At 44.8% G+C, this 15,543-nt stretch overlaps 1 protein-coding gene across 1 annotated transcript in view; it reads right to left on the bottom strand.

Annotated features, from left to right (window-relative positions):
* The window catches only part of tbx15 (T-box transcription factor 15), a 37,899-nt gene that overhangs the window by 21,938 nt on the left and 418 nt on the right, over positions 1-15,543 (bottom strand). Inside the window, exons 2-4 of the mRNA XM_015965835.3 lie at positions 12,978-13,185; positions 11,050-11,151; positions 94-265 (exon numbers count right to left, since the gene is read on the bottom strand). Of these exons, the coding sequence (XP_015821321.1) occupies positions 94-265; positions 11,050-11,151; positions 12,978-13,185 (482 nt within the window). The remainder of the gene's footprint in view (positions 1-93; positions 266-11,049; positions 11,152-12,977; positions 13,186-15,543) is intronic.

The raw sequence follows: 15,543 nt of genomic DNA, 5'->3' as shown, positions 1-15,543 counted from the left end.
TCAAAATAGTCCCAGATGCCTGGTACCTTGAGGGTAAACTGTGACTAAAGGTTATGATCTGTAGAAGTGAGAAACCCACATGGGTTGACTTACATGACCCTGGTCGTCCAGCTCATTGTTGGTAAGTTTGAGCTTATCGAAGCTGACCACCTGCCTCATCCAGGTGTCTCCTGAAGCCAAAGAGTCTGGGTGGATGTAAACCCGAGGGGGCACCGGGGAGTCTGCATTTCCTGCCACCATCCACTTGGAGCTGTGATACACATACCTGTAATGAAATACCACAGTTAGAACGGACACACTGATCAAATTTAACACATGTTTAAATAATTCTGATTCCAAAATAACAGTGGTTCTGTGTTTGTCCTCTTTGATTTAAATGCCTTTTCATTATATTCTACAGCAACGCTTGCATTGTAACACTTTAAAGGTGTTGAACACTTGCTTGATCAAAACATCTGCAGTGGTCTCTAGCAGGAATGAATGGCTTGGAAGTCGTATGTGTGGCCGGGGGGGGGGGGGGGGGGGGGTCTGGTATACTCTTTTCAGGAACTAGAAGTGACCCACATCACAGCTGAGCTTCGAACGGCAAGGTTCGGAGTCGTATTTCCTGATACTTGGACATCTCGCCTTGGATTGGATAACAGCAACGTAACTCTTCCACTGACTTGCAACACGGACGTTTTATCTCCACAAACAACACAAGCCTGGAGTTGCTTCTGCCGTGTGGAGGAGTTGCTAATGCTACAAATCAGCTTCCCCCTCATGCAATGGCGGTTTTAAGCAGGGGCCTACACTGGAGCCATTACCCCTGTAGAACCAGCCCTGGCCTCTGTTACAGCCCATGTGTTACAGAGATAGGATGTTTTATTAATTTATTTTTTTGCCACTGCCTTGGAGAAAGGAACTAGCCATAACAGATCATGGGATTCTGGGTGAATAAAGAAAAGTAAAATAACAATTATGATAATACTGATAAATAACATATAGTAAAGAAAGACACAATAAAGTGAAAGAGAAATGAAAACAATTAGATAATGCCCTTTTTTGCCCCTCTGTGGCCTGCTTACAAAATTTGGCCTAGAACCACCCCTGCCATTGTGAGTCAAGATGGGTGAGTCCATGAATGCCAGTTTTCAGTGTGACGTAGATCTGTCAGGCTTTTCTAGTCCGAGTTTCACCATCTAATTTCTATCAGAGGCTAATGCAGGAGATAGGTATAGGTGACTATTTTCATGTTCTAACCAAGGAGATGGTAGTGGACTTCAGAAGGAACCGGTGCCCCCCCCCCCCCCCCAACCCCACCCCACCGCCACCCCCACCCCCCACCCCTGTACATTGGAGGAGTAGCTGTGGAAGCAGTCTCCTGCTATAGGTACCTGGGTGTGCATATCACTGAGGACCTCACATGGAGCACCAACACTTCCTAGCTCATCAGGAAAGCTCACCTGCCTCTGAGGTAAGATGGCGAAGATGGCGGCGCACAGTCATGCAGCGGCTTCTCAAGCTCCCGGAACTAAGCCTTACTTTTTAACAAATCTGAGGCCGTTGCTGGTGCTGGTTCTGTGATGGATCTGCGTGTGATGTACAGCTCGGTCGAAATCATCGATTTCGGAAAAAGCACGACCACCACAATATCCCACAACTTAAAATCAATGCTTGGAAGACTGCAGCTTCTGAGAACTGCAGAGTGGTGTAGCAGAGTGCGAGGAGCAGCAGGCAAGAGGAAACGATGTGCCCGGAAACAGAAGAGGGCAAAACGGGCAAGCGTGCAGGCCCATTTAATGGCTAAGAAGCCACCGGTTCCTACCTTGTTCCTGGCAAATGTCCATTCCCTGGACAGTAAGATGGATCTGTTACGCCTGAGACTGAGTGTTTACATGGAGATGAAGCGCTGTGCTGTTCTTTGTCTCACTGAAACCTGGCTATATAACAACATGCCGTATTCAGCCTTTCAGATCGATGGCTTCCAGCTGTTCAAAGCGGACAGCGACCACAGGTCAGGGAAAACAAGAGGAGGTGGACTGTGTGCTTACGTGAATGAAGGTTGGTGTACAAACTGTGTGCTGGTGAAAAGCTACTGCTCCGAGGCAATAGAACTAATGACGGTAAAATGCCGACCACACTATTTGCCAAGAGAGTTTACAGCAGTGTTCGTCACCACTGTTTACATCCCACTGGGTGCTAATGCTAGCGCTAATGCTAGGATAGCGCAACAGGAGCTAAATGACGCCATTAGCTTGCTACCGTCAAAGCACCCTGAGGCGTTTTATGTGGTTGCAGGAGACTTTAATCACGTGAAGCTGACGGACATTCTGCCAAGTTTTTACCAGCATGTCACCATTTCTACTCGAGGAGACAACACGCTGGACTGTGTATACGCTAACATCCGTGGCGCATACAGATTTCTTCCTCGCCCCCAACTTGGCCTCTCTGACCACGTCTCCCTCCTGCTGGCGCCCACATATCGCCCTCTGCTGAAAAGGATTGGGCCAATAAAGAAGACTGTCATTGTGTGGCCCACTGATGCAGCATCTGTGCTCCAGGACTGCTTCCTTTGCACATATTGGCAGGTATTCAGACAAGCGGCAACAAAAGAGGGAGAGGTGGACCTAGAGGAATACACCTCCTTGGTACTTGGATTCATCTCCAAGTGTACTGAGAATGTCACCATTACCAATACAATAACATGCTACCCTAATCAGAAACCCTGGCTGAATTATGAGGTGAGAGGTCTGCTGAAAGCCAGGGATGCCTTATTCAGGGCAGGTGAGACATCAGCACTGAGAGTGGCAAGGAAAGAACTGGCAGTAGGCATAGCAAGAGCTAAAGCCACATATGCTCAGAAAATCCAGGGGCATTTCTCCTCCAATGACACCCGGAGCATGTGGAAGGGAATAAAGTGCATCGCAGACTATAATACCAAAGATGCACAATGCCCGAATGACCCGTCTCTGCCAAATACACTCAATAGGTTCTACGCCTGCTCTGAGGACCCTGACACCCCCCCTCACTCTATCAGTCTCACTCCATTACCTGGTGATACGCCCCTTAGTGTGTCTACAGGTGACGCAATTAAAACCCTCAAAGGAATTAACCCCCGCAAAGCTGCTGGCCCTGATAACATCCCTGGGCGAGTACTGAGGGACTGTGCACACCAGCTGTCTGGGGTGCTGGCAGACCATTTTACCACCTCACTGTATCTGGCATCCGTCCCCACCTGCCTAAAGACTGCCACTATTGTTCCGGTCCCAAAGTGCTCAACAGTGAAATGCCTCAATGACTACAGGTCCATAGCTCTTACCCCCGTAGTCATGAAGTGCTTTGAGAGGTTGGTTATGGCTCTCATCAAAGACTCCATCGAAGTCACTGTGGACCCTCACCAGTACACTTACAAGAAAAACCGGACCACTGATGATGCCATCTCATCAGTGGTCCACACAGCTCTCACTCACTTAGAGAGCAGGAACTCATACGTCCGTCTGCTTTTCTTGGATTTTTCCTCTGCCTTCAACACCATCATCCCACGGACTCTGGTACAGAAACTCTCCACTCTTGGACTGAGCCCCATAATGGGGAACTGGGTGCTGGACTTTTTGACTGACAGACCCCAGACTGTCAGGATCCACAACACAATCTCCTCTTCCATCACTTTCAGCATAGGCACACCCCAAGACTATGTGCTGAGCCTCCTCCTGTTCACTCTGCTTACATATGACTGCTCGGCGAGACATCCCAGCTGCCATACCGTGATGTTTGCAAATGACACAACAGTAGTAGGATGCATCACTGACAACGATGAGTCAGAGTACAGAGAGGAGGTGGAACATCTGGTGCAGTGGTGCGGAGAAAATAATCTCTGCATCAATGTGAAGAAAACCAAGGAGATGGTGGTGGACTTCAGAAGTAACCGCTGCCCCTCCCCCCCCCCCCCCCCCCCCCCCCCCGTACATTGGAGGAGTAGCTGTGGAAGTATTCTCCTGCTATAGGTACCTGGGTGTGCATATCACTGAGGACCTTACATGGAGCACCAACACTTCCTGACTCGTCAGGAAAGCTCACCAGCATCTCTACTTCCTCAGGAAGCTGTTGTGAGCTGGACTTGGGAGCTCAGTCCTGAAGCACTTTTACCATGGTGCAGTAGAGTGTCATGTGCACCTGCATCACTGTGTGACACAGTAGCTGCACTGTCACTGAGAGGAAAGCTCTGCAGAGAGTGGTCAGGGCTGCCCAGAGGCTTGTGGGAAGCGGCCTCCCCGAAATCACAGACATCTACACAACATGGTGTAGGGGTAGGGCCCTCAACATCATGAAGGACTCCACACACCCTGCACATGGACTCTTCCAATCCCTCCCCTCAGGCAGGAGGTTGAGGAGCATCCGGAGCAGGATCACCAGCTTCTTCCCTGAAGCTGTCATACTGTTGAACTCTGGCCATGCTTGGTAGAGCCCCCCCACCCCACCCCACACACACACACACACACACACACACACACACACACACACACACACACATACACATACACACATTGGTACTGAGAGCACCTTTAGAGTGGACTAATGTCACTCGCACACACACACATTTATCATATTTAGTTGTCTATTGAATACTGTACATGCCAAGCTCAGTACTAGTATTTATCCTTAGTGCTTTTTGCTCTTTTCCTATGGCTCTATGTCAGGTCCTGAGTTCAAATTTCATATCACAGGCATGTAAATGTGAACTGGTATGACAATAAAAGTTTCTTAATCTTAATCTTAATCTTAATCTTACATGCCTGAAAATCTCAGAGTGATCAATTATACTCAGAAGTCATCATTAAAAAATTGTTTTTCAGTGTCCCACACTATTAGCCTAGTGAACTAGACCAAATTCTTGCTTTGCAAAGAATGGTCTAGGCACGCTCCATTGGAACCTCAGCAGCTCCTACCAGGACTCTGGCTAGCCAATCACAGCTCTCTAGAGGGGTTTCAAAAACATTAAGAGCTGTGATTGGTCCATAATGGTGGGCCAATCATAGGGCTCTATCTGCTTAGTGAACAAATCACAGAGCTTTATCCGCTTTGTGGGCCAATCAGGGCACTCTATATGCCTGGTGGGTGGGATGATGCAACAGAGTGAAACAAGAGTATGTCACATTCATTGTCCAGTAGCATGCAGAGATCATTTGAAAGACAACGGTAGAACCCGCCCCACAACCGAGAGCCGTCAATGGAGCGTTGCCAGACTAAATAATACATTTATTTAGTCTGGCTTGCCAGGCTATCACACTATTGCTTTCACATTGGTTTCAGTGGTTCTTGAGCCATAAAGACATTTGCTGTTTTTGTTGTCATGTAGGACCCAGAAAGTAAAACTAAGTGAGTAATGTTTTCAGAAGCGAGTAAACATCAACACGGCCCTCACGTCTCTGATGGAGCTGAAGGAGGCTACAAAAAAACAGACTGATGGTGACCTGGCTTTGTTGCTACCGGAATTTTTGTTTTTTGTCCAACAATTTTCATCTTTTTTGGGTTATTTTGCATCAGTTTGCTTACGTTAGCATTATCTTGTTGTTAGTGCTAGCTACAGCGAACTGAGGCAGGGTGTTTACCAAAGTTGTAATTCTGCGTTCAGCCAGTAGGAGGTAGAAGCGGAACCTTATTAAATGTTGCTTTAATACTGAAATGAGATTACATTTTCGTTAAAATAGTTTTTCATTTACAAAACTTTCATAAACTAATAAAGCAGAAGTGTTTTTGTTATTTAGACTACAAAGGTTATCCCCTTCCTATGATCGTGGTTTCTGATGCTTTCAGCTGCTTTTGCTGATCATGTTAATGTTCCACAGAAACCAGCCAGAGGTCTGATGTTCCCCCGCCACCTCACTGTTTTCAAAACTCATCGGAGGTCACTTCATGGTGTTTCCGGTTAATATAAAGCCTGGTCGGATTAAAGGGGGCTGGAGCGCTCTCCAAACTCCACCTCACTGCCACAAAACCGGCTGTTAAAACTCATCCGCCGTTTCTTCATTCTGCTTCAATTTCTGACAGGACCAACATACAATAACCCATATGCCGTCACACGCGTGGCTGCATAGTTTCAATTAAGCTCAGCCACAATAGTTGATGGTGTTGTGGGCGTCCTACCCACGTGAAAGCAAGAAGAAAGGGAGAGAGAAAGGATGAGGGTGTTGTTTTCAAAACTAAAAGTTAATTCTGTTTTCATAAATAAATAAAAGAGCAAATAGATGCTAAAAAAAAGAGTAAGACAGTGTGCAAAGCAAGAAAAATACCGAGTGGAAACAGAAAGTAGGCAAACAAGAGAAGAAGAAAAAGAAGACTGGATGGAATAAATACAGAAAGCAGATAGGTAAGAACTGAAAGGGAAGAGGAGAAGAAGAGTGAGACAGTGTGGTTGGAAGTGAGAGACAGACTGTGAAGCACAGCTGTTTGCTCTTAGTTCTGGCCCAGCGCTCAGTAGAACGTGTTTTATCTGCAGCGTTTCTGCCAAAGTCATCACTCACGCCTGAAACATGGACAGAAACTCTCATTTGGTCCTTTTGTTATGGCCTTGGAAGACCTACGCCACCCTGTTCTACAGTATAAACACACACACACACACACACTGGCTGTCATATCAGAAACCTGGGAGCTGTTTCTCCAACATAACATTTATAAATAAATCTACTGTTCAACAAGTGCATCATTCATCCATTATCACGTTGATTTTGCTGTTTTCAAGTCAAACTGAGTTTCCCTCCAGCTGTGGCAGCAACCAGCAGCTCACGCTACACTCATCTAAAACAGGAGGCTCCAAAGGAGCTACACGACAACACCGTTGAGTTAAAAGTCTTTGTGGTGCACACATTTTTTATTTAAATTAATTAGTGCCAAATGTATTTATTGTGATTTTTATTTGTGCTGCTGATAAATGTGCATAGGTATAATAGACTGCTGAAAAGAGAAAAGTCCAGAGGTGGAGCCGAGGCTGCAAAAATCACTCCAAGGTCTGCAAATGGCCCGCAGGCCACACTATGGACATCCCAGATCTGAGACAAGGAGGCAACCACCATGTAAAAGTGAATGGAGATAAACCTGCAGCAGTTGAGCACATGAGCTCATGCATGATCTTCATATCAGTAGATAAAATGTCACCAAACATCCAAAGTTCAGATAGGAAAATAGACCTGCAATGTGTGGAGATGAGTTTGAGCTGAGGAGATAGACAAAATGGGACCATTAATGTTGGTAGAAAGCATAAATCTGTGAGAGAAGAAAGAGCTGCACATTAGAGCATGATCTCAGGAGTTATGATGCTGCAACCACTGATGCTTCCTGCTCTTCTCCTCCACTAGACTCTCCTGCATTCTGTCACATCAGCCTACAGCCAGTCATCTAGGCTCCGCTCCTCAGGGGTGCATCAGGTCAGAGCTACATCAGGATGCTGCTACATCAGGATGCTGCTACATCGTGCCAACAGGACATGAAGAAGCTGTAGTACAGATAAGAGACATCACACTATGCTGCCACTAATCTTCTCAAGACCCAACAGGCTGCTGCTGTCCAACCACCCATGTTCTTCTGCTTACCCAAGGCTGGGTATGAAGGCGACTGCTCCAGGAGCAGCTCTGCTCTAAACTCCCCTCAGACGATGGAGACCCTCACCTCATCTAGTGCTTTAACCCTCCCGCATCGTTAACGGGGTCAGATGGAGCTCTGGCGTATTTTTATTTTTTATTTTAATATTTTTTACGGGGTGCATCACTTCACCCCTGCCAAGGCATAAACTTTAAACCCTGTTTAGCCACCCCCTGTGCTGGTGGGGTCACCCGATAGGAAAGTGGAAGGGTTAAGTCAAGACCCAGCTCTCCTAAGCAGAGGAGATGGCTGGAACACAGAGAGACCAGTAAACCCAGAGCTCTGCCTTTTGGCTCCCCAACAGTCTGGACCTCCTTAGCCGACAACAGGCAGACAACATCACGTGACAACGGCCAAACAGAGAAAAACAACATGACCAGGTTGACACATGCTATTGTCTTAGTGAGGTCCACCTAACCATCATGACCCACACACTGAGCTCCTCACTCCCAGTGTTGCCATGACAACAAACCAGCGTTATCCTTTCACCTTCTACCCTCCATGACTCCAGATCTGTGTTAGTGCACAAAGACAGGACTCTTTTGTTGTGAGGTCCCACCTGCAGGTTTATGATAGAAGCTAGTTTCACCTTTATGACATCATAAAGCATCTGTTGCATTAATTAGCTCAGAGTCTGTTTGTAGGTTATTTTAAAGGTGTTTCTTTAGTAAATTTAATGCATTAAACTCTCATTTCTAAAAAGTGAAATCTTCGTTTTTACGGTAAAACCCAACATCCTTATCTGGTTTCTGACTGTTACACACACTCACACACGTCTACACACTCCAAAAGGTGCCAGGCGTCTCTGTAATTTCCTGTTTGGAGCGCTGTTTATGGTTACGCTCGGCGTAACGGGGAAAGTGTTGAGGAACGAGGAAACCTTAGCTCCAAACACCACTGGAAATCTGATTCCCCCCCCCCCCCCCACCCCCACCCCCACACACACACACACACACGCTTTCATCTTTCATAAATCTGCCATCTGGCACCGGTACGATCAATAAAGACCCGACTTTATGCGACACTCTTACAGGACAGATGTGTGTGTGTGTGAGTGGGGTGGGGGGTGAGGGGGTCTACCATGCAGCCGATAAAACTGGACTGAACTCATGCTGACATTCTTTCTTTCACACACACACACACACACACACACACACACACACACACACACACACACACACACACACACACACACACACACACACGCGCGTGTTTGTGTGTGTGTCGGTGGTCCAGATTGATTTACATTAAATACATATAATTAAAAACAAATAAATAACCTCATAAACATACAAATAAATCTAGTTAAGCTGATATTTAAAGCCTGATTTAACATAATTTATTTTATGTTCATCAGCAAACTCAAGAGGACAAAAATTATGAAAGCTAATTCTTCAGATTAGGTTCAGATTAGAACGAGGCTCTGTTACAGTTATAACCCTGAAATAACAATTTAATTAGTGACTAAATGTTTTTACAGCCTTAATAAAGGCATCATTTCTGTTCTGACCCTCAGGAGCAGGGCGTGCCTTTTCATTCAGAATCAACTTTATTGTCAGTGCCCCAGAGTCCTGATGCACGTGTCTCCGCAGCAGCCTGACCGAGGCCACACACACAAGCATGTAGATCAACAGAGATACAGGCAGACCACGACAGCTGCCGTTGAAGGCGCTCAGAAAATTAGATTTCAGATTTACGTTAGCTGAGTTTATTTTTGTCTGTGGTGAGAAAACTTTTAGGAAAAAGTGTACAAAATATGTTTGAATCTTAAGATGATCAGTCTGGGATTGTTCTTAAATGTATCTGTGAAGGTGTGTAACATGTTTTATAGAGGCGTGTGCTCTACGAGGACGATCTGAACCAAAGATCGGATCGGTAGGATCGGGTTTAACCGAGTAGATGTGTCCAAGTCCCAGTGGGAAGCTGAGTGTGTGTACCTGTGTGTGCCCTGCAGCACAGCTGTAACGGTCTGTGTTACACGTGTAAAAGCTCAGTGAGCCTCTTCAGTCCCAGAGAGTGTTTCTATAAAAGTGCTGTGATGGGCAGATTTCATGAGCTCTGAACCCAACAGCTCAGTTCATAAAGACCGGGTTTCCAGACACCAAACTCCCAAAGAGCGTGAGACGCTCCGGTGACAGACCCCAGCTCAGTTTGCAAAGCCGTGTGGTGACTTCCCAGCCAGGAAGAAAATCCTGCTTAATTTTACAAGAACTTCTGACCTTTAAAACTCCTCCATGATGCCTTGGTCTGCCAGAGAGAGCAGAGAGCGACTGACTAATGTGTGTATGAGACTGCAGGAAGGTCACATGACTCAACATCATCCCGCTGCAGAACAACAGGAACTGTTTCATCTGATGCTGGTGTTCACCCACACACACACACACACACACACACACACACACACACACACACAGTTCAGAGACCAGTGTCATAAAACTAATATTCTAAAGGCTGATTCAGCTCATTTAAAATTTTATTAGACATTATTTTATGTCCTCTCAGTTAAAATGTTTAATCAGAAAAAAAAGATTAATTCACCAAAAACTTGTTTTTGGTTTTTCTTCAAGGGTTAAAAATGTGTTCAGTTAAAACTAAATAATGATATTTTACTTTTGTTTAGAATAAATTATTGCATAAATAATGAGTTTTTATTAAATTTAATAAAGACTCTAATATTGACTATTAATGTATTAATGATCTGTTCTTGTTTTTCAGGAGGAACCAATAAAATGTTTATTATATATAATGAATCAAATGAAACAGGACTGAATTATACAGAACAAACAAACAAACAAATAAATAAAAACATGAAAGCTTCCTGAATGAGGTTCTGATTGGAGGTGTTTTAACAGCCTCAGACTCGGCGTCTGCAGGTGAACCTACATTCTCATCACCTGCATGTTTTTCCTGAATCCTGCTCAGACGGGCTGGATGTGGTTCTGCTCCTGGCCCTGCTGGAGTTTTCTCTGGGATGATGATGAATACATTTCAATCTCTGCCTCTGGCCGGGACCTCAGCAGTGGCTGCGAGCCAAGGCTTGGATCTTAAAGCTTATCCAGAGGCAGATCCATCACAAACCAGCCCGTCCTCCAACACATGCACGTTTACTTTGCTCCACCGATGGAGAGCGCCGCGGTGACGGATCTCTGCTGTGCCGTTACACAACCAGGAATCTGATGGGGGGGGGGGGGGGGGGGGCTTTGCAGTGTTCCTTAATCCAAATCCTGTTAGCAGTGCCTCCAGCCTGGCGTAGATCGGACAAAACTACAGCGTGTCTATGCTAGATGCTCTAGGATAAAGCAGATGTTAGTCCAGCTGCTGCAGCAGCAGCCAGGCTGTTTTCAGACTGGAGTTCCTGACCAGGAGATGCTTTCATGCATCAGGTCTCTGATCTGGAGGACACACCAGTGCTGCTGAAAGGAAAGGGCGTACCTGTATCTCTTGTTGTCCACAGGTACGATGTCCATGGCGATGTAATACTGCTGATGAGGGTCCAGTCCTGCAATCTTTACTCTCATGGCGGGAAACATCCTCCTAACGGGAAGAACCAATAAAACCATCTGAGAAGGAATTAAACCCAGATTGATTTGTTATAAAGGCGGTCAGAAGGACGATGTGGGAAACTGCACCTTTCACCAAACAGCTACTTTATTTTATTCTTATTTTCATTGAGTTTTCGACCAAATCCACAATTTCTCATTTAAACAGTTAAAAATAAACCTTTCAAAAGAGATGCTTGTTTTTCTGGTGTTTTTATATTTTTAAAATAGGTTTTCTTTGGTTATTAATGAAGTGATTTAAATATGAACATCAAATAGAAGGAGGGAAATCTCTGAAAATGAGTTTTTATACGAAAGATCAATCCCATAAATCACTGGGACGTCATACTGTGGCTATTAAATAATTATTGGTTTATTTAAATTCTCTAATTTTTCTATTCAGGGTTCTTCTTTTTATTTAACTCAAATCCAATCTGTATTTTTATCTGAACAAACAGTAAAATAACTTAGGACTGATCATTTTCTCTCATTTAATTAAATTAAACAGAAGTTAATTGCAAATGCTTCTGTTACTGCTCACCTCTGACAAACTCATTTAATAATTATGGTTTTGATTCCAGTTCTTTTTGCTCTGATCTGATTTATTTAAAATATTTTTGAAACCTTTAGATCATAAAAATTAAAATAAACATTTTCCCTCCCAGCCAGTCTGACCTCTGACCTTTGTTTAGAATAAGGACAAATGAGAGGCCAACAGAAAATATTTTTGTTTCTCCTTTTTTTCATTTAAAGCTCGTAAATCTGCCTGATGAGGCAAGAGGTCTGCTTTTCTCCGCTCCTCTGGGTTTATGGGCGAATTAGGAACGGGCCGTGACGCGCAAACAGGACGCTTCAGCGCACACTCCGTTTATGAGCTGATCACCAATTTAACCCTGATGTGGAGCAGCGCGCGGCGTGCGTGTGTGTGTGTGTGTGTGTGTGTGTGTGTGTGTGTGTGTGTGTGTGTGTGTGTGTGTGAGAGAGAGAGCGAGCGAGAGAGAGAGAGAGAGAGAGAGAGAGAGAGAGAGAGAGAGCGAGAGAGAGAGAGAGAGAGAGAGAGAGAGAGAGAGAGAGAGAGAGAGAGAGAGAGAGAGAGAGAGAGAGAGAGAGAGAGAGAGAGAGAGAGATACTCAGATGATAAAATATTGACAACAATTCTATCAAAAAACTACGAGGTGGCTGAGTGGACTCATTTGGACACGCATGAAGACGCGAGTTCCGCTGATTTTATTAATTATAACATGAAGTAAAATTAAACAGCGAATGTTTCAGGAACAATGCTTACTCATTTACTAACAATTAACCTGCTTTTCATGCATGTAGTCATTCAGCCTAATTATTACCTTCGATTTTTCATGATGCACCAAGAAAATTATTATTATTATTATTATTATTATTATTATTATTATTATTATTATTATTATTATTATTATTCGGGGTAAATTTGCCGTAAACTCCAGCGCAGTCCTGCTGCTGATTGCGCAGCGTAGAGGCATTTGCGCAGCTGCGCTTGGGGAAAAGCTCCTTCCCGCAGGATCCAGAGGTTAATTCGTGTTCCTGCTCCGTTTCTGGACTCGTGTGCACTCAGGAGAGCTACGGAACAGGAACAGGTCACAGGGGACTAATTAGAACCAGCTCTCCGCGCGCACAACGCAGGGAGGCCCGAGCGGAGCGACGCGCGTGTGCGGCACATTAACGCACTGCTTCAACTCAGAGGCGCGTGTGCGTGTGGAAGTGGGTGTGTGAATCAGTGTTTCTGTGGGGTTTAGGCCTTTGTGAGAAAACGTGTTTATAATCAAATTTCCCGCACGTGCCGCATACCTGCCCGCCTTGGTGATGATCATCTCCGTCCCGATGTCGTGGAAGCGCTTCCATAGGTCCGCGCACTGCAGCTCCACCTGGATCTCCTCCATGGAGGCCGGAGGAGAGGCGTCGCAGGGGCCCGGGGTCAGGTCTGCCGGGGAGCCGAAGGAGCACGACGTCCTCTCGGCCAGACCCTCTCCGTCCGAACCGGGACTCGCCTCTGAGTCTGAGGGTGGAAAATAAGGAGGTCGTGAGAAGCAGCGGGATTTGTGCGTTTTATGAGCAGAAAGCCTGTCGCACAGTGATGAATCCGCACCTGCGTTCCGAACTCGGACACAGTCAGAACCAGAATCAGTGCTGCCTAACGCCTTTGAAATATGAGGACAGTTATTATTATTATTATTATTATTATTATTATTATTATTATTATTATTATTATTATTATTATTATTATTATTATTATTATTATTATTAAGCTACCCAGAGACATCCACTGGACCAGACCATTAAAACCCACCCTTTCCCACTAGCCCATGGCCATTCTAACGGGATACAGTTATTTTCTGTTCTTATATCAGCTCCATCCCAGGGCACGTGGAGTTTTCCAGTCAGATATGGAGCCTAAAGCATCCTAACACTTATGTAATCTGATTTTAAATCAAAATGGACATTTTTAAGGTTTAATGGATGGATTTTCTGGTTGTCAATTCATCCACGCACTTCTACACGCACTCTCGTTAGTCCTCTAAAAATCAACACCACGGGCACCAAAACGTATGATCTTGTTTATCACGGCCTCCGACACGAGGCCTGCTGCTGCCGGGCCACTAATACACTTAGAGAGAATGAGTGTTGTGCATGTATGACCCGGAGTCCCCCAGAGTCAAACATCTGATCTGAAGTCTGTCTAAAAGTTTCTGCCTTTGTTTTGGTTTTAAAAATCATCTGAAGTTTTAAGGCGTCCTGTGTCTGATCTGGGCAGATGGACGAGACTCAAAAGAGAAGTTCAGAGACTCAAACGATCACACACAATATGTTCCTGTTTCAGGATTATTTAGCTAAAGTTGTCGTTTCTGAGCTGACAACTCATTAATTAAAGAACAAAACATAATCTGCAGATCACACACACACACACACACACACACACACACACACACACACACACACACACAAGTGAATTTTGTTTATACGGTTTAGCTGTCTTTTGAATCTATTTATTTTTACAAAAATGTAATTTTCTTCATATGAACATGATCAGTTTTATTGTGAAAACCTTTTAATTTCCTCTGTGACAACATTCACAAACCCATGATGTCAAATCAAACGTCCTGTTTTAGGTTTTTGTTTAAAAAGCAGCAAAACCGCGGAACAGGGATTATTTTTGATCTCTGACACACCACAGCCCAGACAGCTACAACAAGCTCAGCGGACTAAAGTCTCCCCACCAACCCGCCAGAGGCTTCTCATCCGGCCTCAGAGCGGAGCGCTGCGGCCAGGAGGTCATACCGAGAGGAGCCGAGGATGGAGAGTCGACCTTCAGATTCAGTGAACCTGTGTGTGTCAGATCCTCTCATTGTAACAATACTGATGCAAGGGCTGCCCCTTCACCAAAATTGTATTAAATCTCCCAAAAAAGCATTCAAGTAATCATATGAGATCCTGTCTAAACCATGAGCTGCGTTTGAGCGGTACACACACACACACACACACTGTTAAATTGACTGATCATTGTGTTTTTATCACTAAATCTAAAACGCAAGTTCATTTAAGGCGGTGGAGACGCGTTAATTACAGCTGCTGCCTAAACAATCTAATTACAGAAAATAAAACATCGTTTCATTTTTAATTAATATTACTTCAATATGTTTAAATAAAATTTTCATGTCTGTTTTTTATTTTCTGTTTTACTTTACGCAACGCGCGCTTTTCCACTGCTTCCGTTTTTCCTCGTGTTTGAATAAAACATCAATCTACTTTCTCAGCTCAGCTGGCTTTAAACATGCACACACACACACACACACACACACACACACACACACACACACACACACACACACACACACACACACACACACACACACACACACACACACACACACACACACACACACACCATTTACCCTTGGATCAGAACAACTACGTTCTGATTTGTTCTGTCTGCGCAACTACCCGGACACACTTTTACGCACTGGATAACGGGTTTTTAAATGATATTTAAAACTCTTCTTTAATAGTGAAACATTTCAACATGAATGTTTCCTTCCCGCAGCCAGCCGAGGCCTCTGCCGGTCTGAGGTCAGATTTATCCGAACATGTTTAGCAGCAACAAATTTAGCATTCTTGTGTTTGACGTCTCCTGTGCGCAATCCCGCAGTCTCAGTGGGACATTAAACGGTTCTGTTTATTAGTTTATTAGTTAGTTTAGTCAGTTTAAGTGGCGCAGCAGCAAAGCGGTACCGGTACCAGAACCTCTCTGGTAGGTTGGGTCAGATAAAAGTGCAGCCATGTTTGTACTCCGAACTTGTGACCTTGTTTTAACGCAGATCCCGACATTTGAGCGGTGTTGTGCGTGTTTGCGCACTGA

This window comes from Nothobranchius furzeri, chromosome 14 (genome assembly GCF_043380555.1).
Source record: "Nothobranchius furzeri strain GRZ-AD chromosome 14, NfurGRZ-RIMD1, whole genome shotgun sequence".
NCBI classification, from domain to species: domain Eukaryota; kingdom Metazoa; phylum Chordata; class Actinopteri; order Cyprinodontiformes; family Nothobranchiidae; genus Nothobranchius; species Nothobranchius furzeri.
Note: the sequence above shows the minus strand (reverse complement) of the source record. Positions and strands in the feature narration are given on the sequence as shown.